We start from the raw sequence: 26,593 nt of genomic DNA, 5'->3' as shown, positions 1-26,593 counted from the left end.
TACTAAGCACTTGGGAAGTACAAATCGGCAACATACAGAGATGGTCCCTACCCAACAACGGGCTCACAGTCTAGAAGGGGGAGGCAGATAATAAAGCAAAACAAGGAGACAGAGGCCTTACTGTCTGCAGAGCACTGAACTAAGCGCTTGGGAGAGTACAAAACAAGTTGTTATGTAATCTTGGGCAAATCACTTCAATCAATCAATCAATCAATCGTATTTGTTGAGCGCTTACTGTGTGCAGAGCACTGTACTAAGTGCTTGGGAAGTACAAGTTGGCAACATATAGAGACAGTCCCTACCCAACAGTGGGCTCACAGTCTAAAAGGGGGAAACAGAGAACAAAACCAAACATACTAACAAAATAAAATAAATAGAATAGATATGTACAAGTAAAATAAATAAATAAATAGAGTAATAAATATGTACAAACATATATACATATACACAGGTGCTGTGTGGAAGGGAAGGAGGTAAGATGGGGGGGATGGAGGGGGGACGAGCGGGAGAGGAAGGAAGGGGCTCAGTCTGGGAAGGCCTCCTGGAGGAGGTGAGCTCTCAGTAGGGCCTTGAAGGGAGGAAGAGAGCTAGCTTGGCGGATGGGCACTTCACTTCTCTGTGTCTCAGTTACCTCATCTGTAAAAGGGGAATTAAGACTTTGAAGCTCTATGTGTGATGGGGACTCTGACCCAATTATGTGGTTTCTACCCCAGTGCTTAGTACAGTGCCTGGCACATAGCAAACAAACAAATACCATAAAAATGTAAATGTTTGTGGGGCTGAGGGTGGGGTGGATATAAAGTGCTTAAAGGATACAGATACAAATGCTCTCCTCCTACTTCTCTGGGCTCTTCAGTCTCTTTCTCATATCCCATATCTCCTCTTGTCTCCAGGACATGGCTCCATAAATATTCAAAACTCAAATCCTCATCTTTCCTCATCTTTCCTTCCAAATCCCAGAGGACCTGGGTTGTAATTCCTGCTCTGCCACTTACCTGTTGTGGGAATTTAGACAAGTATTTAATTTATCTGTGCCTCAGTTTCCTCAACTGCAAAATGGGGATTCAATACCTATTCTCCCTCCTGCTTAGACTGTGAGCCCCATGTGGGACAGGGACCTTATTCGGCCTGCTTAGCTTGTATCTACTACGGAACTTAGAATAGTGCTTAATGCCTAACAAGGACCATTCAAAAAAAAATAATTTCCTTCATCTAATATTCTCATCACAGTTCACAATCATCCTTCCCATCTCTCAAGCCAGCCACCCTGGCTTGATCACGGGCTTTGGAGTCAGAGGTCATGGGTTCAAATCCTGGCTGTCAGCTGTGTGACTTTGGGGAAGTCACTTCACTTATCTGTGCCTCAGTTACCTTATCTGTAAAATGGGGATTAAGACTGTGAGCCCCCCGTGGGACAACCTGATCACCTGGTAACCTCCCCAGCGTTTAGAACAGTGCTTTGAACATAGTAAGCGCTTAATAAATGCCATCATTATTATTATTATCCTCGACTCCCCTCTGTCTTTCCAAACCACCAAAATGCAGCTCCAGACACTTGTTATATCCTGACTTTACTAGCTCATCAGCCCCCTTGCAGACCTGCTGGCTTCCGGTCTCTCCCCTTTTCAGTCCACACTTCACTCTTCTGCCCAGATCATTTTTCTAAAACATCATTCTGCCCATGTCTCCCCACTCTTCAAAAGCCTCTCTCTGTTGCTTGCCTATTCCACTCTGCGTCAAGCAGAAACTCCTGACAACCTGTTTAAAGTCACTCAATCAGCTCTCCTTCTCCTCCATAGAGGCAGTGGAGGAGCATTGGGTATTATTAGGGGAGGAGGAAGAGTACTGGGGCACCAGGGGAAGTAGAGGACCTTTGGGTGCTAGGGGAGCTCTAGATTGCAAGCTCGTTGTGGGCGGGGAATGTGTCTACTGTTGGATTGCACTCTCCCAAATGCTTAGTACAGCACTCAGCACACAGTAAACGCTCAATAAATGCAATTGTCTGACCATTGGGTGCTACAGGAGTTGGAGGACGATTGGGTTGCTTGAGAAGCAGTGTGGCTCGATGGAAAGAACACAGGCTTGAGAATCAGAGGTCATGGGTTCCAATCCCGGCTCCCTCATATGTCTGCTGTGTGATCTTGGGCAAGTCACTTAATTTCTCTGAGCCTCAGTTCCCTCATCTGTAAAATGGGGATTAAGACTGTGAGCCCCACGTGGGACAACCTGATCACCTTGTATCCCCCCAGCGCTTAGAATAGTGCTTTGAACATAGTAAGTGCTTAACAAATGCCATCATTATTATTATTAGAGGAGGTGGAGGGTCATTGGGTGGTACGGGAAGTTGAGGGGCAGAGAACAAGGGGGACACCCGGGAGTCAGATCACCTTGGCCTTCATGAACAGGGATTTTCTTTGCTGCGTGGGCATCTGTCTCCCCATTTCCTGGTTTTTCAAGTATTTCTGCTTGGCCAGTAGCACCTTCCGAGGGTCAACGCCCGTCTGCAGAGAAGAAGAGGGAGAAGGGGGCAGAGCGGCTCTGACCGCCCGTCATTCATTCAGAACCAGCTCCCGCTGCTTTCTTTCCCACCCAGGGGTGACCTCCCCCAGTCGTCGGCCCCTGCTCCTCTGGGCCAGATCGGGCTGGGTGGATGGATGGCAGCCTCCCAGCGGAATGAAGAGTTCCCAAGCTTACCTTGGCAATGACCTTCTGCCTGAAGATCTCAGAATTGGCAAAGTAGAGTGGGGAGCAATAGGTGACGATCTTAATCCCCTCCACTTCCTGGACCTGTGATACGGAGCCAGGTTTAGACCACAGAAGCAGGGCTACGGGGTCAGAGCCGAGCGGGGCTTAGCTGGGGTCAGAAAGGTCGGCCACGTAGCCAAACCCTTGGGAGGCAGCGGGGAAGAAATAAAGTCTTGGGTTTTTTAATAGTATTTGTTAAGCGCTTACTCTGTTTCAGATACTGTTCTAAGCACTGGGGCAGATACCAGCTAATCAAGTCGGACACAGTCCCTGTCCCACATGGGGCTCATAATCTTAATCCCCGTTTTACGGATGAGGTTACTGAGGTCCAGAGAAGTTAGATGACTTGCCCAAGGTCACAAAACAGACAAGTGATGGAGCTGGAATTAGAACCTAGGTCCTCTGAGTACCAGGCCCGTGCTCTTTCCACTAGGTCACACTGCATGGAGAGTAGGGATAGTCTCCCCCTATCCACTGCTTGCTCCCATCAAGGATGATTATTCTTATTGAACAGATGGGGAAAATGAGGCACAGAAAGTCTGCCACTTGGCTGCTATGTGACCTTGGACAAATCAGTTCAGTAGTAGGAAGCAGCATGGCCTAGAGCATAGAGCACGGGAGTCAGAAGGAACTGGGTTCTAATCCCGGCTATGCCACTTGTCTGCTGTGTGACCTTGGGCAAGTCACTTCACTTCTCTATGCCTCAGTTACTTTATCTGTAAAATGGGGATTAAGACTGTGATCCCTCTGTGGGACAGGGCGTGTGTTCAACCCAATAAGCGCATATCTACCTCAGCTCAGAACAGTGCTTGACATAATAAAGAGCAGTTAATAAATACCATCATTATTGAGTGACTGGATAAAGGTCTCCTAGAATTTCGGGGCAGAGCTCAGAATAGAACCCAGACCTCCCGCCTGACCATCACCCTCGAAGGTAGCTATGGGTTTTAGCCCAGATCCACTATGTTTGGCCTGGAAGAAATGAAGTTGGTGGCCAAAAATGTGTAGCCAAATGGAGAATTGATCTTATCACCCAGGTCCTGGCCAACATGCTGGGCAAGATTGAAGGGATGGGGGAGAAGGGAAAGGGTGGGGATGTCTTGAGCAGCATGGCCTAGTGGATAGGGCACAGGCCTGGAGTCAGAAAGACCTGAGTTCTAATCCCGGCTCTGCCACTTGTCTGCTGTGTGACCTTGGGCAAGTCGCTTCAGTTCTAGGAGCCTCAGTTCCTTCATCTGCAAGACTGTGATCTCCATGTGGGACAGGGATTGTGTTCAATCCAATTTGCTTGTATTCACCTCAGTGCTTAGTACAGTGCCTGGCACATATTAAGGGCTTAACAAATGCCATAATAATCACCAGCGCTTAGAACAGTTCTTGGCACATAGTAAGCGCTTAACAAATACCATCATCATTATTATTATCATCATCATCTTATGGGGTCTTCTGCCAGGCAGAGAGGGAAACTGTCTGCTGCTGGGTCTAGATTCAGTCTTGTAGGGGATGGGGAGGGGTAGAGTGGTGGCTCCTAATTTGGAGGTGCTACTCACCTTTCTGTAGGCCTTGGGGTTCACGTAAATATCAGTGCCAATGCCCTGGGCCAGGGCATAACCATTCCGACTGGAGGAGGAAGCAAAACAGGGTGATTTAGTGAGATTAATGATCGTGACAATAGAGGACTTAATGAGTCAACAAGAGATACAAAAGGCAGGGCCGGGCTCTGGAGGCTCTGGGATGGGAGGAGAGGATGACCCAGGGAACTTGGTCACTGTGGAATCTAGTCAGTCAGTCAATCGTATTTATGGAGTGCTTACTGTGTTCAGAGCTCTGTACTAAGTGCTTGGGAGAGCACACTTTAATAATAAAACAGACCCATTCCCAGCCCACAACGACCTACAGTGGTGACCTTAGTTTTTCACCCCCAGGACTCTTGACCTCCCCCTTTCCTCCTTGCCCTTTTTGCCCTCCCCCCGATCTCTCCCCTGGGTAACGGGGCACTAATGGAGATGGAAAATAGTAATGGTTTTCCCCTCCTGGGGCCCAAGTTGAATTCATTTGTCTTCTCCCTCTCCCCACCTCTCTCTTTTTGGTCTGTCAAAAATCTGGACAAGCTTTCCAAGCCTTCCATTAATTTTTCTTTATATTCATGTCTTTCTCCCCATCTAGACTGTAGGCTCACACGGGCAAGGAATGAGTCTACCAATTCCGTTATATTGTACTGTCCCAAGTGTTTAGTGGAGTGCTCTGTACCCAGTAAGTGCTCAGTAAATAGATTGATTCCAGTCATCCTGGGGCTAAGAAGGCATACGCTCAGACCAAGCTGCAGGGTAATGCTGATAGTTGTGGTATCCATAAAGCGCTTACTATGTGCCAAGCACTGTAATGAGGACTGGGTACAAGGTAATCAAGTCCCACATGGACTCACATTCTAAGTAAGAGGGAGCACAGGTACTGAATCCCCATTTTGCAGATAAGGGAACTGAAGCATAGAGGATTTAAATGATTTGCCCGTATGTGGCAGAACCGGGATTAGAACCCAGTTCCTCTTTAACCCAGGCCCGTGCTCTTTCCTCTAGGTTGTGCTTTTTTTTTAGGGTAGGGATGGAGTTGGGAGGAGGGGAGGATTTGGGGGTGGCTCCATGGGATAGGCTGGGCCCTGCCTCTGGCATTACTGAAATAGCTGCCAACTGCCTTAGACTGTAAACTCCTTTTTTATGGTACGATACTATATGCCAGGCTTTGTACTAAGCACTGGGGTAGACACAAGCTAATTCATTCATTCATTCAATCGTATTTATTGAGCACTTACTGTGGGCAGACCACTGTACTAAGCTCTTGGGAAGTACAAGTTGGCAACACATAGAGACGGTCCCTACCCAACAGTGGGCTCACAGTCTAGAATTAGGTTGGACATGGTCCATGTCCCACATGGGGCTCACCATCCTATCCCCCTTTTTACAGATGAGGTAATTGAAGCACAGAGAAGAGAAGTGACTTGCCCAAGTTCACACAGTAGACAGGAGGGGCCGGGAGAAGAATCCAGGTCCTCTGACTCCCTGTCGCATGTTCTCTCCACTAGGCCACATTGCTTCCTTGTGGGCAAGGAACGTATCTATGAAATCAGTCCAGTGCAGTCCCTGAAGATCTTAGTAGAGTGCTCTGCACTCAGTAAGCACTCAATAAATACGACTGATCGATAGACTATTTGATTGCTTTACTATTTCCCGGTGGTAGCTCTGGTTTGCCTCCCCGACTGGTGGGAGATGTTGGGGGAGGGGAAACGAAGGGAGGGTAGGGGTCTCCCCCAGCTTGGGTACTCACAACTGGGTCTGGAAGACGACGACCAGGATGGAGAAAGACACACCCACAGCCACGCCGTAGGGCAGCCCCAGGAAGAAGGAAGAAAGGAAACTCACTACCCAGACGCACTGTGGGGAAGAGAAGAGCGTAGAGAAGTTAAGTGACTTGTCTGCGGTCCCAGACACTAAAGGATAAAGCTGGGATTAGAATTGAGATCCCCGCCCCAGCCCAGTGTGACCTCCCTGGAGAAACCCAACCCATTTCCCCAACTCACTCTCCTTTCTGCATCACCTATGTACTTGGACCTGTAACCTTTAAGCACTTGATATTTACTCTACCCGCAGCCTCACAGCACTTATGTACAGATCCATAATTTACTTTAATGCCTGTCTCCCTCTCTGGACTATAACTCCTGGTGGGCAGAGAAGCAGCATGGCCTAGTGGATAGAGCATGGGCCTGGGGGTCGAAAGGACCTGGGTTCTAATCCCAGCTCTGCCACTTGGCTGCTGTGGGACCTAGGGTAAGTCACTTCTGTGTGCTACGGTTACTATCCTCTGTAAAATGGGGATTAAGACTGTGAGCCCCTTGAGGGACATGTGTCTAATCTAATTAGCTTGAATCGACCCCAGGGTTTAGAACGTAGTGCCAGGCATACATTAAGCAAATAATTAGTGCCATAAAAAAGGTCTACCAACTCTATTGAACTGTACTCTTTTAAACACTAAGTACAGTGCTGTGCACACAGTAAGTGTTCAATAAATACCACCGATTGATTGACTGATTGGAAGAGAGGACTTGGGTGGAAGCAAGTGTTTTTTCAGTCCAGACCCCATAGCTGTCCCCGTAAACTCTTCCCAAGCACTTAGAACAGGCTCTGTACTCAATAAACACTCAGTAAATACAATTGATCAATTGAGAGGACACAGAGCTAGCAATCAGGCACTGAGTCCACTTCCCAGGTCTATTGTTGATACGGTGTCCCTCAATAATAATAATAATTGTGGTATTTGTTAAGGGCTTACTATGTGCTGAAAACTGTACTAAGCATTGGGATAGAAACCAGATAATCATGTTAGACACAGTCCCTTTCCCCGATGGGTTTCCCAGTCTAAATAGGAGGGAGAGCAGGTATTGAACCCCCAATTTACAGATGAGGAAACAGAAGCACGAGGAAGTGAAGCGACTTGCCCATGGTCACACAGCAGACAAATGGAGGAGCTGGGTTTAGAACCCAGGTCCCCGAGTCCCAGACCTGTTCTTTTCCCATTAGGCCACACTGCCTCTCAACCTCTGTAGATCTCAAGGCTCCTTGCTTTAAAATGAGGAGACTTGGGGAAAGGGACAAATGAGTCATTTAGGCAACATAGGGCCTAGCCTGGAGCATGGACTGACCACAGTGGGTCAAGTGTATAGAGATGGCCATAAGAGAGCTTTGGAGTCCTGGTCCTGCCCCAGAGAAGTCTGGGTCCAAAGCAGGTGCTCACACAATCCAGCTTGCTTTTCTTCCACAGGTAATAGGGGTCGGTAAGTTGCTTGAGAGAATTCTTGAGGTTGACAGCAATCAGGGCTCCGAGCACAGACTGTTGGGAGGCAGGAAGACACAGATCAGGCCAGAGGCCCCATCAGCTCCAATTCTGATGGGGAGGTGCCCAGGGAATAGTTTGGTGTTGGGGGAAAGGATGGAGGCTGAGGGAATAAACTATAGTAATAATTCTGGTGTTTGTTAAATGCGTACTCTGTGCCAAGCCCTGGGGTAGATACCTCATAATCAGGTGACTTTGAGCAAGTAACTTAACTTCTCTGGGCCTCAGTTACCTCATCTGTAAAATGGGGGTGAAGAGTGTGAGCCCCATATGGGACAGGGACAGTGTCTCACTTGATTAAGTAGTATCCACCTTAGTACTTAGAACAGTGCTTGGCACATAGTAAGCACTTACTAAGTACCATAATAATAAATTATTCCTATTAATATTATATATAAGATTATTATTAGGTCAGAGACCATCTAAAGGGGAGGGAGAAGGTATTTAATCTCCATTTTACAGATGAGGAAACTGAGGTACAAAGGCATTAAGTGATTCATTCAAGGTCACTCAGCTGGCAAGTGGCAGAGCCGGGAGTAGAACCCTATCTTCTGACTCTCTGGCTCTAGCTTTTTTCCCTAGGCCTTGTTGTTCCCACAATTTCACAAATTAAGTCAGCTCCTGACCTTGGAGGTGGAGGAGCAGGATTTGGAGGTGGGGAGGCAGGAAGCATTAGGTTATAGGAGACTGTGAGCTGGTTTCTCCCTCCCTCCCACACCACCCCCTTCCCCATTTCCTGTTTCCTATAGGTTTGAGCATAGGAAGGGTTGGAAGAGTGGTCCCCCCCATGCTCTTACCTTTGGGAGGGGGTACAGGTAAACCCCCAGCACCAGCATGGTGATCATAACCACTAGAGACACACACAGACTGGCTACCTGGGGACAGAAAAACCAGGCATTGGATCCAGGAGTGAGATAGGGCTTCCTTCTCACCCCAGGTTCTCTCTCCTGTAGCAGGACAGGGTCTCAGAAGACACCCACACCCTCTGTAGGCTCTGACCACCAGCCTGTCTGCTCCTCGGGTCCCCCCGTCCCCTTTCTCCTCCTCAGGTTGGGACTCAGGGACATGAAATCTCACCTGAGATTTGCTTCCAGCCCCATCCACTGCCAAGGTGACAGACAGGGCACAGCAGATGACGTGGATTTTGAAGAAGGAGCCAAAGAAGTTGCTACAGCCAAGAGCAATCATTTCCTAATAACAATAATAATAGTAGCAGTATTTGTTAAGCACTTATTATGTGCCAGGCACTGTGGGATAGATACAAGATAATCAGGTTGAACACAGTTCCGGTCCCACATGGGGCTCACAGTTTTAATCCCTGTTTTACAGATGAGAGAACTAAGGCACAGAGAAGTGAAGTGACTTGCCCAAGGTCACACAACAGACAGGCGGAGGAGCCGGGATTAGAACCCAGGTCTTCCTGCCACTCAGGCCCGTGTTTTAGGGAAGTGGCAATTCCTAACTGAAGGAACCAAGCCAAGTCCCCTCTGGTCTCCATGATTGGGTTCAGCTCAGTAGTGGAGACACGGGCAAAACCCAAAGAGACAGGGGATAGGCCCTGACCAACTAGAATTCCTGAAAAGTAGCCCCTCCAGGTGGACACATCTTTCCTAAAGTTCTTCTGGCCTTCGTTCAAAGTTCCAAGAACCAGACCATGAACCTAATCCACAAGAGCATCTGGACAATAATGATTAGGATCATCAAGGGATCAGCACCCAGATGGGACTCTACAATAATCACGTCACTACCAAACAATTACAGATTCAATCTCAATCTGATTTCACTCCCTAGATGTCCCTTCCAGGGGCTATCCGTGGTATTTATTGAGTGCTTACTGTGCACAGAACACTGTACTACTAAGTGCTTGGGAAAACACAACAAAGTTGGCAGACATGTTCCCTGACCCCCTCAGGAGTTTATAGTCTAGACAGGGAGACAGGCATTACAATAAATTATGGATATGTACACAAGTGTTTAGAAGGTGGGGAAAGTAATGGTCTGTCAGCTTGGAAGGGGGAGAAAGTTCTATATCAGAGGAAGGACATGGGCCTGGGGTTGGCAGTGAGATAGATAGGTGAGAGAGTCATTGCTGAGGACCCTGTAAGCTCACTGTGGGCAGGGAATGTATTTGTTATACTGTCCTCTCCCAAGCGCTTAGTACAGGACTCTGCACACAGTAACCACTCAATAAATACGATGAGTGACTGACTAACTGAATGAGCCCCTCACAGATGCCTGGTCTCCTGCCCTCACTAGGCCACCTTCCCACCTGCTCCCTGTTGAGGGAGGGGCTCACCTGGTTAGAGTCCACGTCGTAGCCATGTTTACCCCCCAGGGTCCTCCCGATGGCCAGGTTGATGACGTATCCCACGATGGCAAGGGAGAACGCTGTGCCGATCATGTCCTGCCACTGACTCACAACTGGGGAGACGGGGGTGGGGAATCTGCAAGAGGAGCAGTCAGTCGGTCGTCAATCAGTCATGTTTATTGAGCGCTTACTGGGAGAGTACAATATAATAATATGACAGACACATTCTCTGCCCACAGTGAGCTTACAGTCTAGAGGGGCAGGTAGTTATTAATATAAACAAATAAGTTACAGATATGTACAAAAGTGCCATGGGGCTGGGAGGAGGGATGAAGAAAGGGAGCAAATCAGGGCGAAGCAGAAGGCAGTTGAATAAAAGAACAAGAGGACTTAGGGAAGGCGTCCTGGAAGAGAGAAGACCTCTTGGAGCAGGGAGGGGATGGTTGCAGCTCCCTCAGCCCAAGGTCAAGTCAGGGGCAGGTAAAACCGAGTCCGGGGGACCTCTCCCAAATCAGACTCTGGCGCTGACCGCAGGTTCCACACAAAGAGGGCTCAGTTCTGGCCCTTACTCACCCTTGATGGATCTCTCCCACAATCTGCATGTGGTATTTTTGGGGCATCTTCAGACCACCAGAAATAGCTGTCGTCACAACTACCTGACAGAAGAGAGGGGTGACACAAGTCTCAAACAGAGCAGGGACGTAGGCAGCTCCAACAGGCTATTCTCCCCTGCACAGAGGGCTGGGCGGGGTGGGGCGGTGATAGGAGGAAAGCTATTTATTGAGCATCCCACTGGTGCTGTATGTAATAGGCACTTGGGAAGTACAAAACAAGCAAGTGAGCCATTTCTGGTCGGGAACTACTCATTCTAGCCTGGTCAATGCATCAGAGTAACTCACAGGGGTGGATTGTAATAATAATAATAATGATGGTATTTGTTAAGCGCTTAGTATGTGCAAAGCACTGTTCTAGGCACTGGGAAGGTTACAAGGTGGTGCGGTTGGCCCCGTGGGGGGCTCACAGTTTTAATCCCCATTTTACAGATGAGGTAACTGAGGCACAGAGAAGTTAAGTGACTTGCCCAAAGTCACACAGCTGACAGTTGGTGGAGCCGGGATTTGAACCCATGACCTCTGACTCCAAAGCCCAGGCTCTTTCTACTGAGTCACGCTGCTTCTCAAACCATGTGTATTTGTCCCTACCTCATCAGCACGCAGTGAGGGTAAAGTGAGGTCACTGTTGTAAAAGAACTAGGAAAGAATTGGTGCTAAACAAATTCAAGGTAATAATTATCGTACTTGTTAAGCGCTTACTATGTGCCAAGCACTGTTGTAAGCACTGGCGTAGGTACATGTTAATCAGGTTGGACACAGTCCCTGTCCCACATAGAGCTCACACTCTTAATCCTCATTTTCCAGATGAGGTCAATGAGGCCCACAGAAATGAGATGACTTGCCCAAGGTCACACAGTAGACAGGTGGTGGAGCTGGGATTAGAACCCGGGTCCTTCTGACTCATTCATTCATTCATTCAATAGTATTTATTGAACGCTTACTGTGTGCAGAGCACTGTACTAAGCGCTTGGGAAGTACAAGTTTGCAACATATAGAGATGGTCCCTAACCCAACATCATCATCAATCGTATTTATTGAGCGCTTACTGTGTGCAGAGCACTGTACTAAGCACTTGGGAAGTCCAAGTTGGCAACATATAGAGACAGTCCCTACCCAACAGTGGGCTCACAGTCTAGAAGGGGGAGACAGACAATAAAACGAAACATATAAACCAAATAAAATAAGGCCTGTGCTCTATTCACTAAGCCATGCTGCTTCTCAAGGTATTACTATTATTATTATCATTGTTAGGATTAGCCCCTGATTATCTAGTGCAGACTTCTGTCCCTCCAACTTATGAGGGTCTTGGCTACCTGACCTGCCTATGGCTGGGCCCCCCACACCCCGAGCCCCTTCCAGACCCTAGGCCATGGTCCGGACCCTCTCTAGCTGGGCGCCTCACCACAATGAGCTCCGTGGGGATGGGCACACGTATCTTGTGCATGTAGCGGATGTTCAGCTCCTTCACCAGTACCAGGAAGACGGCGCTGACCAGGGCGAAGATCAGCGAGGCGATGTTGGTGTTTGGCAGGTTTCTGCAAATATCGATGAATGTCTGCAGGGGAAGGAGGAGCAGAGACAAGAGGGAAGAAGAAGGAAGAGCCAGCAGAGAGAGAGAGAGAGAGAGGGAGAGTCTCACTCCCAAGGACTCCAGCAAACTCTCCATCAGAGGCTTCCTAATTTTTCTATGGAGTCACAGTCGAGGCAGTGAGCAAGCCCTGAGCAGTCTGTTCACCCCACTCTGACCCACCCCTGCCAAGCTTTCATAATACAGATTCTGTGCCTTTCCAGGGTAGACAGAACTTCTTTCTCCTTTCTGGGCACAGCAAGGGGAAAGGAGTCTAAGTGGCAGCAAGAAGGAGATAGGTTAGATATAAAGGAGAACTTAACAAATATCACTATTATTATTAATAATAATGATAACAATAATGATAATAATAATAATCCATGATTCCTCAAGTACATCAGTGGTTGCCCAACCACTGCTACATCGAACAGAAGCCCCATCGTCTTTTAAGTACTCAGTACCTCTCCTCACTGATTTCCTACTGTGGCCTGTCCCGCACACTTCACTCTAGCGCCAGCTTGCTCACTGTACTTCTGTCTCATCTTTCTCGCCACTGACCCCTTTTCCACATCCTCTCTCTGAACCAAAGCTCCCTCCTCCTGCATGTATGCCAGATCACCATTCTCCTCACCTTGAAACCCTTATTAAATCCCATTTCTTCCAAGAGACCTCCCCTAATTAAGCTTCCTTTTTCTCCCACTCCTTCTCCCCCTGCATCACCTATGTCTTTGGATCTTTACCCTTTAAGCATATGATAATCACGCCACCCCCAGACCCACAGCACTTGTGTACATATCTATAATTTATTTATTTATATTAATGTTGCTCTCCTCCTCTAGATGGTAAACTCTTTGTGGGCTGGGAATGTGTCTACCAACTCTGTTGTACTGTGCTCTCTCAAGAGCTCAGCACAGTGCTCTGCACAGAGTAAGTGCTCAATATATATGATTGATTGACCTAATAATAATAATAATAATAAAAATGGTACTTGTTAAGGGTTTACTATGTGTCATGCATTACACTAAGTACTGGGGTAGTTACAAGTTAACCAGGCTGGAAACAATCCCTGTCTATGTGGTGCTCACTGCCTAAGTAGGAGGGAGTAGGATTATATCCCTATTTTACAGTTGAGGAAACTGAGACAAAGTGAAGTGAAATGACTTAACCAAGGTCACAAAGCAGACGTGTCAGAGCTGGAATTAGAACCCAGGTCTTATGACTCCCAAGCCCATTGCTCTTTCCACTAGGCCATGCTGCTTCCCTAATAATTATTATTGTCATTATTTTAACTTCCCCGTCCAAGAGAGGTGATGGGATTAGAGCAGGTATCCAAGAGAACAGTATCCCTTTCTCCTGGGTTTTTGTTGGTCTCCCCCCCAACCCACCCCCATCCCCGACTCCCTTCCAGTCAGACTCACATAGACAATGGCCCCGGGGCCAGTATAGGAAGCAATAGTCAGCCCGAAGATGTATTTGAGCACTGAGATGAAGATCTGCAGCCCAGCAGCTGTCATGAAGCCCCGGATGAAGGACTCAGAGAGGTAGATGGCCACAAAGCCAAACTGCACCAAGCCGAGGCACATCTGGAGAGGAAAGGGATTGAGATTAGAGAGATCTCCCAGGAATCGATTACCTTGCTGCCTCTCCTGAAGCTAGCCATCCCTCCTCCCCCCATTCCAGACTGTATGCTCCTTGTGGAAAGGGATTGTTATACTGGACTCTCCCAAGTGCTTAATACATACAGTGCTCTGCACACAGTAAGCACTTGATAAATACCACTGATGAATGACCCTGCTCTGAGTCTCCAGAAGTGTCCAGGAGAGATGATTTAGCCCCAAGAAGGGAAGAACAGGGCTGATTTAGTAACTGTCTCCAAGGAAATGAAGGGCCATACTCCAGAACCAGGGGTCAGCTCTTCTCCTTCTCCCTAGAGTCTTGGAATGAGGGTGAGCAGGCTTAAGATGAAGTAAGAGGAATTTAGATTTGACAGCAGGACAAATTTCATGCCAGGGAGGGGTGTTAGGCCCTGAAAAGGAGAGACAAAGGGAAGTCGTGGAGTTCCCTTTTCTGGTGCGATTAAAACCCAGGTGAGATTCTCATCATCATCAATCGTATTTATTGAGCGCTTACTATGTGCAGAGCACTGTACTAAGCGCTTGGGAAGTACAAATTGGCATCCATCTAGGGTGGCTGTTAAGTGGTAGCCTGCCTTAAGGCAGGTGGATGGAGTATTTGAACTCTCCAAGTTTCTTCCCCTATGACTAGTAGTGATAGTAGTAGTAGTAGTATTTAATAAGTGCTTACTATGTGAGGAGCACCGTCCTAAGCCCTGGGAGATAATGCACAGTAGGAATTAGATAGGATCTCTGTCCCTCAGGTTGGGTGGGGGCACCCTGAGGGGGCTGTATCCTACACTAGGGCCCTGACTCTCCCTCCCCCAGCAGCTGAGTCCCTCAAAGGTGGGGAGGTTTGAGGGGAGGGAGAGGGGAAGGCAGACTTTACCTGGATGATGGCCGTTAGGCAGGCCAGTGTGGCAGAGATGTGGAGCCTGGCCTCATCCATGGCCGCTTTGTCCACCGAGGTTGTGTTGTTCGTGGCATTAAAGATGCTGAACTTGGACTCTGGAGCCAGCTGGAGACAGATGTTACCCACCAGGATGCTGATGACGGCAAAAGTACCTGTGGCCCCAACCCAGCCAAGGACACTTAGATTCAGGGGGCTGCCCAGGAACCCGAAGAGTTTCGAGAGCTCTCAGTCTCCCCAGCCAGACAGCTCTCCTGGGGTGCAGCAAAACGCCTGCAGCTCTCAGTGCTGCCAATTAATTGATTAGTGTGTGTGCTGACTGCTGTGCTAAGCACTGGGGTAGAAACGAATGAGCAGTTCTGACACAGTCTTAGCCACACACTGCAATGCTCAAGACTCAGCCCAATCCCTAGCTATTGCCCCAATGAATGTAAGCAGGTGGTGCCTCTGTATTTCATCAAGAAAATACTTCCTGGGTGTTTCCACCCTAGGCAAGGACTGGAAACAATTCCCCGGTAGATTCATGCTTCAAAATCACCTTTCCGGCACCCGGATGTAGATAGTAATAATAATGATAATAATAATGGTATTTGTTAAACGCTTACTATGCGTCAACCACTGTTCTAAGTGCTGGGGGAAACAGAAGGTAATCAGGTTGTCCCACGTGGGGCTCACAGTCTTCATCCTCATTTTACAGATGAGGTAACTGAGGCACAGGGAAGTAAGTGGCTTGCCCAAGGTCACACAGCAGACAAGTGGCCGAGCCAGGGTTAGAACCTGCATCCTCTGACTCCCAAGCTCAGTCTCTTTCCACTAAGCCATGCTGTGATGATCCTGCTTAGTTTATGAGAACTTTGAAAACATATCCAAAAGGGCAATTGGGAGATGGAGCCTTCTGCAGTCTGTGGAGGCAAGACTTTTCGAACCATTTAAGTCCACCCAGTTCAGAGATACAGTGTTTGCCAGTGGGGAAGCAGGTGGAACCTGAACTGACAGAAATCTTCCCCTTGCAGCACCTCTACCCCATGAAGCTCTCTGATTCCCAAGCCCTCCTGCTGTCCCTCAGGGACAAAGGGAGAGGGGGTTGGGGAAAACTTACCTGGAACCAGTTGGTGAACGCCCCCCAGGAAGAAGTAAGTCAGGAGCGGAAAGAAAGAAGAATAAAGGCCATTCACAGCAGGTAAATTGGCCAGGAGAGCAAACGCCATCCCTGCAAGAAATATATTGTCAGTTCCGAGTCTGTTCTCAGTGTCCACTGAGGGCAGAGCCTTGTCTGGGGACTGCAACGAGTGACAGAGAAAGCAGAAGACCTTGCCCCCATCCTCAAGGAAAATATAATTAACTGGGGGAGAAAAGACAAATACAGACACACATACCTAAACATCAAGCGTCCAAAAGCAATGAGCCTATGAAAGATTTGTCAATAATAACTTACAAATCTGTAAATTACACAGAGATAAAGAAATGCTGAGATGTGATTGGAGTGATCAAAGAAGATGAACTTAACTGGGGAACATTTCCTGGTGGAGGTGGAGATTTTAGTTGAGTTTTGAAGACAGGGAATGGCTAAGGGGAGAAGAAACTGGATTTCTCTGCAGGAAAGGGAGCCAGGATGAGCCTGGCTGGTGTTGTCTTTGACCCCGGCTTCCTGAGTCCATCCTGAAGACATCTCACCTTGAGGTACCTGGATGGATCCCCCGCTGAGCCCCCCCAGCAAATCGGGAATGAGGTAATCCTTGATTTTGTATTTGGGGAGCCAGGAGAAGATGGGGAGTAAGCCGAACACCACAGTCTTGACCTTGGTAGCTGAACATCTGGTGAGAGAGAGAGAGAGAGAGAGAGAGACAGAGAGAGAGAGAACCAGGCTGAAGATGAGATGAGATCTGAGACTGACCTTCAGTTGCCAGAGGCCGGGATTTGTTTCCTTCCTGTCCTCCAGCTACAGGATAACATACCTCCAGCTGTTATGTCTCATAATCTTGCCCCAGTCCCCCAGCCTTCCAGCCGTGAAAACTGGAGTGCCTGGGCTTGATTCTCATCATTTTTTTTTTTGGTATTTGTCAAACACTTACTATGTGCCGGTCACTAAACTAAGCACTGGGGTAATAATAATAATAATAATAATTGGCATTTGTTAAGCGCTTACTATGTGCAAAGCACTGTTCTAAGCGCTGGGGAGGATACAGGGTGATCTGGTTGTCCCATGTGGGGCTCACAGTCGTAATCCCCATTTTACAGATGAGGTAACTGAGGCCCAGAGAAGTTAAGTGACTTGCCCAAGATCACACAGCAGACATGCGGTGGAGCCGGGATTTGAACCCATGACCTTTGACTCCAAAGCCCGTGCTGTTTCCATTGAGCCGTGCTGCTTCTCTATCCACTGGATTGTGCTGTGCTGCTTCTCGGTGTGGGCTGAAGGGAGCCCCTCTTTCTGCCAATGAGAGGGCAGAAATCTCACTGATTTCTTCCCTTCAGAAAATGCCTAGCACTCTCTCTCAGGGAGACAGCCCTAGAACCTGGGGTGAAGGAGGGGGGATTGACTGGCAGGACAGTGCAGCTCACTTGACCCTTCCCAGATCTCAAGGTGATCAGACCCTTCAGGCTGGAATCTGTACCGGTTTTGGTGACTAATCTCAGAGCTCTGACTAAGTTCCTCTCCTTCCCGTCATCTACTCCTTGGTGTTGCTTAACAATCAAGTCCCCCACACTGGTCCCTTGGATGTCACTCAGAGCCAAAACTAACACAGGAAATGCTTTGTGTCTTTCTACCTCTGGGTTGCCTCTCAGAGAATGGGAATACTGGTCCCAGGAAATGAGATTAAGGGTTTTCTTTGACCCCTTGCCTACTTTATCGCCATTCAGTGGCGGGGCTTTGGACCCACTGCATCTTGACAAGGTTATCATTGCTTCCTCAGGGCTGTTCTGGACCCTGAGTTTGGGGGTGGTAAGTGGTCTCACCTCCCTTCTCTCCTTCTACAGCCCACCCTGTACCCTCCGCTCCTCTGACGCTAACCTCCTCACCATACCTCGTTCTCGCCTGTCCCGTCATCGACCCCTGGCCCACGTCATCCCCCGGACCTGGAATGCCCTCCCTCTGCCCCTCCGCCAAGCTAGCTCTCTTCCTCCCTTTAAGGCCCTACTGAGAGCTCACCTCCTCCAGGAGGCCTTCCCAGACTGAGCCCCTTCCTTCCTCTCCCCCTTGTCCCTCTCTCCATCCCCCCATCTTACCTCCTTCCCTTCTCCACAGCACCTGTATATATGTATATATGCTTGTACATATTTATTACTCTATTTCTTTATTCATTTATTTTATTTATACATATCTATTCTATTTATTTTATTTTGTTAGTATGTTTGGTTTTGTTCTCTGTCTCCCCCTTTTAGACTGTGAGCCCACTGTTGGGTAGGGACTGTCTCTATATGTTGCCAACTTGTACTTCCCAAGCACTTAGTACAGTGCTCTGCACACAGTAAGCGCTCAATCAATACGATTGATTGATTGATTGATTCTTCAAGTGACCTCTACTTCTGACTTTCTGAAAACTCTGCCTGAAAGTAACCCATGCTGGCTGGAAATATAGACTGTAAGAGAGGAGAAGTCACATGGCCTAGTGGAAAGAACACTGGGCTGGGAATCAGAGGACCTGAGTTCTAATCCCAGCCATGCCATGTGTCTGCTATGTGACCTTGAGCAAGTTACTTAACTTCTCTGTGCCTCAGTTACCTCACCTGTAAAATGGGGGCTAAATCCTATTCACTCCTACTTAGACTGTGAGTTCCCTTTGGGGCACAGATTGTTTTCAACATGATTAACTTGTATCTATCCCAGTACTTAGAGCATTGCTTGGCATATAGTAAGCACTTAAAAAGTATTATTATTATTATCACTAATATTACTGTAAGAAGCAGCGTGGCTCAGTGGAAAGAGCACAGGCTTTGGAGTCAGAGGTCATGGGTTCAAATTCCGGCTCCGCCACTTGTTAGCTATGTGACTTTGGGCAAGTCGCTTAACTTCTCTGTGCCTCAGTTACCTCATCTGGAAAATGGGAATTAAAACTGTGAGCCCCCGTGGGACAACCTGATCACCTTGTAGCCTCCCCAGTTCTTAGAACAGTGCTTTGCACATAGTAAGCGCTTAATAAATGCCATCCCACTGTTGGGTAGGGACTGTCTCTATATGTTGCCAACTTGTACTTCCCAAGCGCTTAGTACAGTTCTCTGCACACAGTAAGCGCTCAATAAATACGATTGATTGATTGATTGATTATCATAATAATAATAATGTTGGTATTTGTTTAGCACTTACTATGTGTGAAGCACTGTTCTAAGCGCCTGGGGAGATATAAGGTGATCAAGTTGTCCCACTTGGTGCTCACAGTCTTCATCCCCATTTTACAGATGAGGGAATTGAGACACAGAGAAGTTCAGCAACTTGCCCAAAGTCACACAGCAGACAAGTGGCAGAGCCAGGATTAGAACCCATGACCTCTGACTCCTAAGCCGGGGCTCTTTCCACTGAGCCACGCTGCTTCTCCAAGAGAAATAAGTGCTTGACACATAGTAATCATTTAACAAGTACTATTATTAACAATAATATTAATATATTATCAATTAACAATCATTATTATTAATCATAAAAAGAGACATCCTCCACTGCCTAGAGACATTATTCTCACCAGTTATTCAAAGTAATATTTGTGGCATTTGTCAAGCATGGGCCAGGCAGTGTATTAAGTGCTGGAGTAGATATAATACAGTCAGAACATATGCAGTTCCTGTTCCACAGCCTAAGAGTAGGGAAGAGTGGTATTTAATACCCATTTTGCAGATGAGGAAATTGAGGCAGAGAGCAGTTAAGTGATTTGTCCAAGGTCAAACGGCAAGCAGAAGATCATCTATCCCTTCCCTTTTGTATTGTATGCTCTCAAGCTCTTAGTACAGTGCTCTGCACACAGTCAGCATGTGATAAATACCACTGATTGATTGGTTGAAATGGCAGAGCCAAGATTAGAACCCAGGCCTCCTGACTTCCATTGATAAATACCACTGATTGGTACCAGGCTTCCTGACTGCTCTTTGCTTTAGGCCACGTTACTTTTTAGAGAATAATAACGTGTTCAATTTCTTTCCAACTAGTGTTCCTTGCTTGGACAGAGTGGGGAAGGTAGGAGTGCCCAGAACCGGGACATGACTGTCTTAACCTCTGCAGGTAATAATAATGATAATAATAATGATGATGGTACCTGTTAAGTGCTTACTATGTACCAGGCACTGTACTAAGTACAAGCAAATCAAGTTGGGCAGAATACTTGTCCCATCTGGGGCTCACAATCTCAATCCCCATTTTACAGATGAGGTAAACTGAGGCACAACTGAGGCACAGAGAAGTGAAGTGACTTGCTCAAGGTCACACAGAAGACAAGTGGCAGAGCCAGGAGTAGAAACCATGACCTTTTGACTCCCAGGCCTGAGGTCTGACCATTACACCATGCTGCTTCTCTGCTTCTCATGTTGCAGAGATGTCTCGGATTGGGTGGAAGTAAAAAGGAATAGTAAAGAAAGCTTGCAGGTGCCGGGTGGAGGGGAAGAAATCAAAACTTCACCTTTCCAACAGCCTTGTGAGTGGCAAGATGCTGATTTCATAGATTTATTTCTCTGCGCCTCGTTGAGGGGTGAGGTGAAGCCTGAGGAAATTGCTTCAGTGGGCCGGCCACCTGTTTGCAAGGCGGCTTCAAAATGCTTAGAGCTATTTTGAGGGTGAATGAAACGCCCAGATGAAAGCAGAATGCCTACAGATTGATTGAAGGTCGGGCCAATGGAAGGCTGGGGAGGAGAAGGCATTGGCACCTAATGATGCTCCTGAGCTGTCACTCATGCCAGGCTGGTGGGAGAAGGGTGACAATCCTGGCGGGGGGGCACCCCAGGAACTTTCCATGGCTAACCCCTCCCAAACTTCCCAGAATCTCCCAGGGTCCGGCTCCCATGAGCTCCGCAGGTCTATCCACTGGCCGCAACGGGCTGGGGAAGTCCAGGTGGGGGTTGGCTCACAACAGCACCCGGCGCCCAGAGGAGAAGCTGTAACTGCTGTGCCAGCCACCGAGACTTCCTGGACGAGCAGGGTTGGGCCTGGGTGTTAGACGGAGATTCAAGTGGGCGCTTTCCCCAGCCTGAACCAGTTCCACCTGCATCCCTGCCTCAGCCATCACCCTGACCTCAATCCAGGTAACTGAATCAGCGGGCTGCTGTTCCTTGGAGGAAGGAATCAACCCCCACTGCGCCCTAAGGGCTGCCGGCCATCGGGGCGGTGGAGAATGACAACCTGGTGGGGGGAGGGTGGTTGTGCTTGGGGCTGCCTCTCTGGGTCTTTAGGTCAGCTGAGCTGGGCCTCAACCGATCCACCTCTCAAGGGCATCTCAACCAGTCCTCTGCCTTCAGACAGGAAGCCACACCGCTTTTCCCATTGGCCATTTCATTTCTATCACCAGTTCAACAGAGAGAAAAGAAACAAAAAGAGGCACGGGAATGGGAGAGGAAATGGGAAGCTTTTTGGATAAAATCCAGACCCCTAGCTCTTTCCCTAAGCAACAGAGTGTCTCCATTCTGCCCAGCAACTTCCACGGGACCACTGTGACATCTTGTTGCATCAGAGGGGGAAGTGCTTCTCGCCTGTCCCGCCGTCGACCCCTGGCCCACGTCCTACCTCTGGCCTGGAATGCCCTCCCTCCTCACATCCGCCAAACTAGCTCTCTACCCCTTTTCAAAGCTCAACTGAGAGCTCACCTCTTCCAGGAGGCCTTCCCAGACTGAGCCCCCCACTTTTCCTCTGCTCCTCCTCCCCTCCCCATCGCCCCTACTCCCTCCCTCTGCTCTACCCTCTTCCCCTCCCCACAGTACTTGTGTATATTTGTACATATTTATTACTCTATTTTATTAATGATGTGTATATTTCTATAATTCTATTTATTTTGATGGTACTGATGCCTGTCTTCTTGGTTTGTTTTGTTGTCTGTCTCCTCCTTCTATACTGTGAGCCCATTTTTGGGTAGGGATTGTCTCTTTCTGTTGCCTAATTGCACTTTCCAAGCGCTTAGTAAGCGCTTAGTAATAAATACAATTGAATGAATGAATGCTATGATTAATCAATCATACTTAGTGAGCACTTACTGTGTGCAGAGCACTGTACTAAGAGCTTGGGAGACTATAATGTGACAGAGTTGGTGGACACATTCCCGGCCCACAATGAGCTCACAGTTTAGAGGAGAAGACATACATTAATATAAATAAATAAATTATGGATATGTACAAAAGTGCTTTGGGGCTGAGGGAGGGGTGAAGAAAGGGAGCAAATCCAAGTGCAAGAGTGATACAGAAGGGAGTGGGAGAATTGTGATTTAGACTGGGGGAATTAGATATAGAGCTAGAGGAGCTCAAGGGAAATCTGAATTCCTCCCACCAACTCAGCTCATGCTCCAGGAGACTCAGGGTAAAGATGGTGCAGAACACACTGATGGTTTAATAAGTACCATTATTATTATTATTATTATTGCTCCCTCCTTGACACCAAGGGGCAGACCCCAGGTATCTGGGGCCCCTGCAGTCTGCCATGTGAGGCCTCAGGACCCAGCTAGAGCAGCCCTGTCCACTACTCCTTCCTTAGAGTGGAAGAATGGCCTAGTGGAGAGAGAGCATGGGCCTGGGAATCAGAGGACCTGGGTTCTCTTGTTGACCTGGATGGCCTGGGCAAGTCACTTCACTTCTCTGTTCCTCAGCTATCTCATCTGTTAAATGCAGATTCAGTACCCATTCTCCCTCCTATTCAGACCGTGAGCCCCATGTGAGACAGTATCTACCCCATCTCTTAGTACAGGGCCTGACACATAATAAGCGTTTAACCAATATCATTATTCTTATTATAATTAGTTGGGATGGGTTAGTGGATTACCTGAAAGTGTTGCGGAGTTTCTCTCCGACAGGGAAGCTTCTGTTCTTCTTCTCGAACTCCTCGTCAAATAGGGTGAGGGAGTATGTCGAGCGGTCCACCACATACCGAGGCCTGGCCTGGCTCATCCCTGCGACATTTACAAGCTCCAAGGGAGAGAGAAGTGATGGGGCTGAGCGGGCATCTCTTCCCCAGAGGTGGCTAGGTCCTTCTCCCTCTGGGCTGTCTAGCTGAAGTTCCTTTTGTACTTCCCCCGCCCTCGACGTCTGAGACAACCTCCTGTCTGGCCAGATGCCTCTCTCCCCTCCTCCAAACCCTTCTGCAAAACTCACTTCTTCTGTCTGGCCTGCCTTCCTAATGACTGATGGGAGAGACACTCACAGGCGGGTATTGCAGAGGGCCTGGAACATGACTGACAGTCCAGATGTGTTAAATCATCAGTGACGTTGATCAGACATACAGGAGAGGGAGGAGGACAGTGGTCTAGGCGCAATACCAGGAGTCAGAACCCACAGGCTCTCTCCTATAGAGGACCCGAAAGCCACATCCTAGATTATAAGCTCCCTGTAGGCAGGGAATGTGTCCATTGTATTGTTATATTGTACCTCCCAAGCGCTTAGTACTGTGCTCTGAACACAGTAAGTGCTCAATAAATACGATTGACTGATTCTTTCCCTCTTCAGGGCACATGGAAAGGACACTGTGAAGAGAATGATAATGATAATAATGGTATTTGTTTAGTGTATTTTATGTGCCAAGCACTGTTCTAATCACTGGGGGAGAGACAAGATAATGAGATTGGACACAGTCCCGGTACCATGAGGGACTCACAGACTAAAGGAATGCCGAAACCACCACTGGACAGCCCTTTCCTGGAAGTCAGATTTCCATCAGCTTGGGTGAGGGCAGTTTTCCCTGGAGGCAGCGGGATAGATGAAACGGATTAGTGGGAACCCACCCCACCCCTACACACCTCCAGAGCAAGAAATCTGGGATTCCCCAGTGAGTTGACTCTACCAACAGGCTTTCCTGGAGATCGTTTGATGAAATCCAAATGGGACAGAACGGGAAATTCTTCCCTGTCTTCCCTCTGGGAAGTCCTTTCCCCTCCTTGGTGTACAGATACAGGTCTAGGTATCCAGAAACTCACTTCCGAAGTTTGACCTTGCTTTGTGTGACCCTATTGCCTCCATAGTTGAAGGGAGTGGTCCATGAGCACAGGGGGAATACCGCCCCTGGAGTGGGTTGGTCTTTGTAGCCCAAGTAAGTTGTCTGTTAGTCACCTGAGGGTGTCAAATCAACCCAGACTGAGGGGGTGGGAGTGGACGAACCACTTCCAAGCAACGCCACCAATGTGGTTTCCCAGGACAAACCCGCCCTTGACATTGGTGCCTTGAAGAGAGGGAGAGGTGAGGGTTTGGGGTCATAAATGGGTGCTCCCGCTCCCCACATTCTTCACTGGCCTTGGAGCCCTTCTCCCTACAAAAGCTCCCTTTAGCATTGGCCTCTTCCAGTACCATTCATTCAACCATATTTATTCCCCACTGATTGCCGCATTACCCTTTTCTCACTCCCCAATCAGCCATCCACCCTCTGACGTCTATTCCAATGGCCATGGTGGCTACTCTGGCTCCTGGGTGGCTTCCATAAGTCAAAAAGAAAGATTTGAGGTGCCACGATGAGAGGTTGTCAGGAGACTATCAATTGAACTTGATATTGAACTATCAATTGAATCAATTCTCCCTCTCTATATGTTGCCAACTTGTACTTCCCAAGCGCTTAGTACAGTGCTCTGCACACAGTAAGCGCTCAATAAATACGATTGATTGATTGAACTAAGGGCTGAGTTGACTTAAACTTCTCAGAGCCTGGCTCTCCTGGGAGATTCCTGCATGGACAGCAAAGGTAGCCAACTATGTGATTTTGCGTTGTTTTTTCATCCTAAATTTCAAATAGAAAGAGGATACTCTAGCATCTATCTACTTATTTACCCTCTTCTTAGCACTTGTATTTATATACGTCTCATTGCAATCTCTCTCTCCCCCCATAAATAAATAAATAAATATATATATAAATATATATATAAATATATATAAATATATATATATATATATACTCAATTTATTTATTTGAACTTCTCTCACTGTAAATATATAGATGTTTGGCTTTCCCATTAGAGGGCAAGCTCCTGTGGGCAGGGAATGTATCACTTCATTATTTGATGTTTTCCAATGTCTGGTACAGTGCACTCACCAAGTTCGTGCTCAATAAATGCTACTCTTTCTCCTCCTCCTCCTTGCAGCCAGTCAGAACTCTTAGCTGCAAGTTGAAGGGCCTAGAACAGGCCTTCTCCAGGCTCTTCAGGAGTTAAGTTTGATCCCAATTCCCTGAACTCCAGGGTTCTGTTGTGGGAAGCGGGTGCCTGGATGGATGGCGAGACACCTCGCTCTCTATGTATCAACTGCTGCTGACTCCTTCTAGTTGCCACAGCAGGCCAGTGAGCAACTCTGTCCCCCAGTAATAATAATAATTATGGTTCTTATTAAGCACTTACTATGTGCCAAGCACTGTCCTAAGCACTGGGGTAGATACAAGTTAATCAGGTTGGACACAGTCCCTGTTCTACATGGGGCTCACACTCTTAATCCCCATTTTTTACAGATGAGGTAACTGAGGCATGGAGAAGTTAAGTGATTTGTCCAAGGTCACACAGCAGACACGTGGCGGAGCCAGGATTAGAACCCAGGTCCTTCTGACTCCTAGGCTCGTGCTCTATCCACTAAGTCATGCTGCTTCTCTGTACCAGGCAAGCCCGAGGTTGGTACTGACCTATTACTTCAAAAGTTGACTTGAACTTGCCAACTGAGCCAGCAGAAAGAGTGGTGGATAGGGAGGTGGAAGGCCAATGTTCTATTTCTGTCCTGGTACCAAAGTGGGGTTCCCTTCTCTGGGCCTCAGCCTCCCCCTGTGGCCCACAGATCTGACTGCCACTTGCCATGACCCTTTAACCCAAGGAGACGCCCATCTACATGGGTCTGGTATCCCTGTTGGTTCCCGAGAACACAGCCTGAGTGCATTTCCTAATCAGAGGAGAGGTTTTGAGATAAGGGTGGAGCTTTGCAGGTGAATTATTTATCCTGGGTGGGGGAGCAGGCAGGGAGAAGGCCTTCAGTCTCTTTTGGAGCCCCCCCACCCCACCCCCCCACCAACACGCACACCAGGGGAGAAGCCCCACGAGCCAACAGGAGGCAGGGAAAGGGGAGAAGGAGATGCTGGGGGCGTGGAGTGGCGGGGGATATGGGGAACACTTTTTGCACGACTCAATCCCCAGTTGAACAAACACGCCAGTGATGTCAGGATGTTTGAAAAGAGTCAAGTGCTGTGTGGCACTTGGTTATATCCAGCGACCGGGCTCAGATCAAACAGTGTCAGCCTTGGGGGAATAAAGCGTAGGTGCCATGTGACGCCAGGGGAACAAAAGAGGAGCCCACCAAACTGGCCAAAGGGGGGACGGGGGATGGGAAGGAGGGGGAGGAATGAGACCAGTGTGGACTCTGAGAGAGCCCGGGAGTGGGCTTGGGGAGGGGAGGAGGGATGGCTTTCAATTCAGACCTGAGCAACCTCGGGAGCAGCCATTGAGAAAAGAGGCCCAGAGAGAGTCCTGGGTGGCTAGGGGAGGCACACCTATTGCAGGGCTGCTATTGCCCCTTTCTGACTATGCCCCCCAATCTGCCAGGGTTGCCCAAGGGTCAGGGGATTGTGCCAGGACCTGTGGGTGGGTCTCCCTGCTGCAGAAAGATTCCTTTTTCCCTGTGTGGGCTAGGAGGGTCTAACAGGGGTTGGGGGTGAGTGGTGGGTTCTGTCTAAGCTGGGAGATCTGAATGGGGCCAGGTAGGGAATGGGTCTGAACATTCAGTCAGTCAGTTGTATTTACTGAATGCTTACTGTGAGTAGAGCACTGTATTAAGCACTTGGGAGAGTACAATATACCAATAAACAGATATATTCCCTGG

At 48.2% G+C, this 26,593-nt stretch overlaps 1 protein-coding gene across 1 annotated transcript in view; it reads right to left on the bottom strand.

Moving 5' to 3' along the window:
- SLC26A9 (solute carrier family 26 member 9) overlaps window positions 1-22,708 on the bottom strand; it is a 35,032-nt gene extending 12,324 nt beyond the window's left edge. The window contains exons 1-15 of the mRNA XM_038749521.1: window positions 22,584-22,708; window positions 16,316-16,455; window positions 15,741-15,851; window positions 14,621-14,796; window positions 13,537-13,701; window positions 11,954-12,106; window positions 10,511-10,593; window positions 9,926-10,073; window positions 8,707-8,820; window positions 8,427-8,504; window positions 7,531-7,626; window positions 6,067-6,173; window positions 4,296-4,365; window positions 2,695-2,787; window positions 2,388-2,501 (exon numbers count right to left, since the gene is read on the bottom strand). Of these exons, the coding sequence (XP_038605449.1) occupies window positions 2,388-2,501; window positions 2,695-2,787; window positions 4,296-4,365; window positions 6,067-6,173; window positions 7,531-7,626; window positions 8,427-8,504; window positions 8,707-8,820; window positions 9,926-10,073; window positions 10,511-10,593; window positions 11,954-12,106; window positions 13,537-13,701; window positions 14,621-14,796; window positions 15,741-15,851; window positions 16,316-16,455; window positions 22,584-22,708 (1,773 nt within the window). The remainder of the gene's footprint in view (window positions 1-2,387; window positions 2,502-2,694; window positions 2,788-4,295; window positions 4,366-6,066; window positions 6,174-7,530; window positions 7,627-8,426; window positions 8,505-8,706; window positions 8,821-9,925; window positions 10,074-10,510; window positions 10,594-11,953; window positions 12,107-13,536; window positions 13,702-14,620; window positions 14,797-15,740; window positions 15,852-16,315; window positions 16,456-22,583) is intronic.
- Window positions 22,709-26,593: the final 3,885 nt, after the last annotated feature.

The sequence above is a fragment of the Tachyglossus aculeatus genome, chromosome 7, assembly GCF_015852505.1.
Source record: "Tachyglossus aculeatus isolate mTacAcu1 chromosome 7, mTacAcu1.pri, whole genome shotgun sequence".
Taxonomy (NCBI): domain Eukaryota; kingdom Metazoa; phylum Chordata; class Mammalia; order Monotremata; family Tachyglossidae; genus Tachyglossus; species Tachyglossus aculeatus.
The sequence above is the reverse complement of the archived record's forward strand: the minus strand, read 5'-3'. Positions and strand labels throughout refer to the sequence as shown.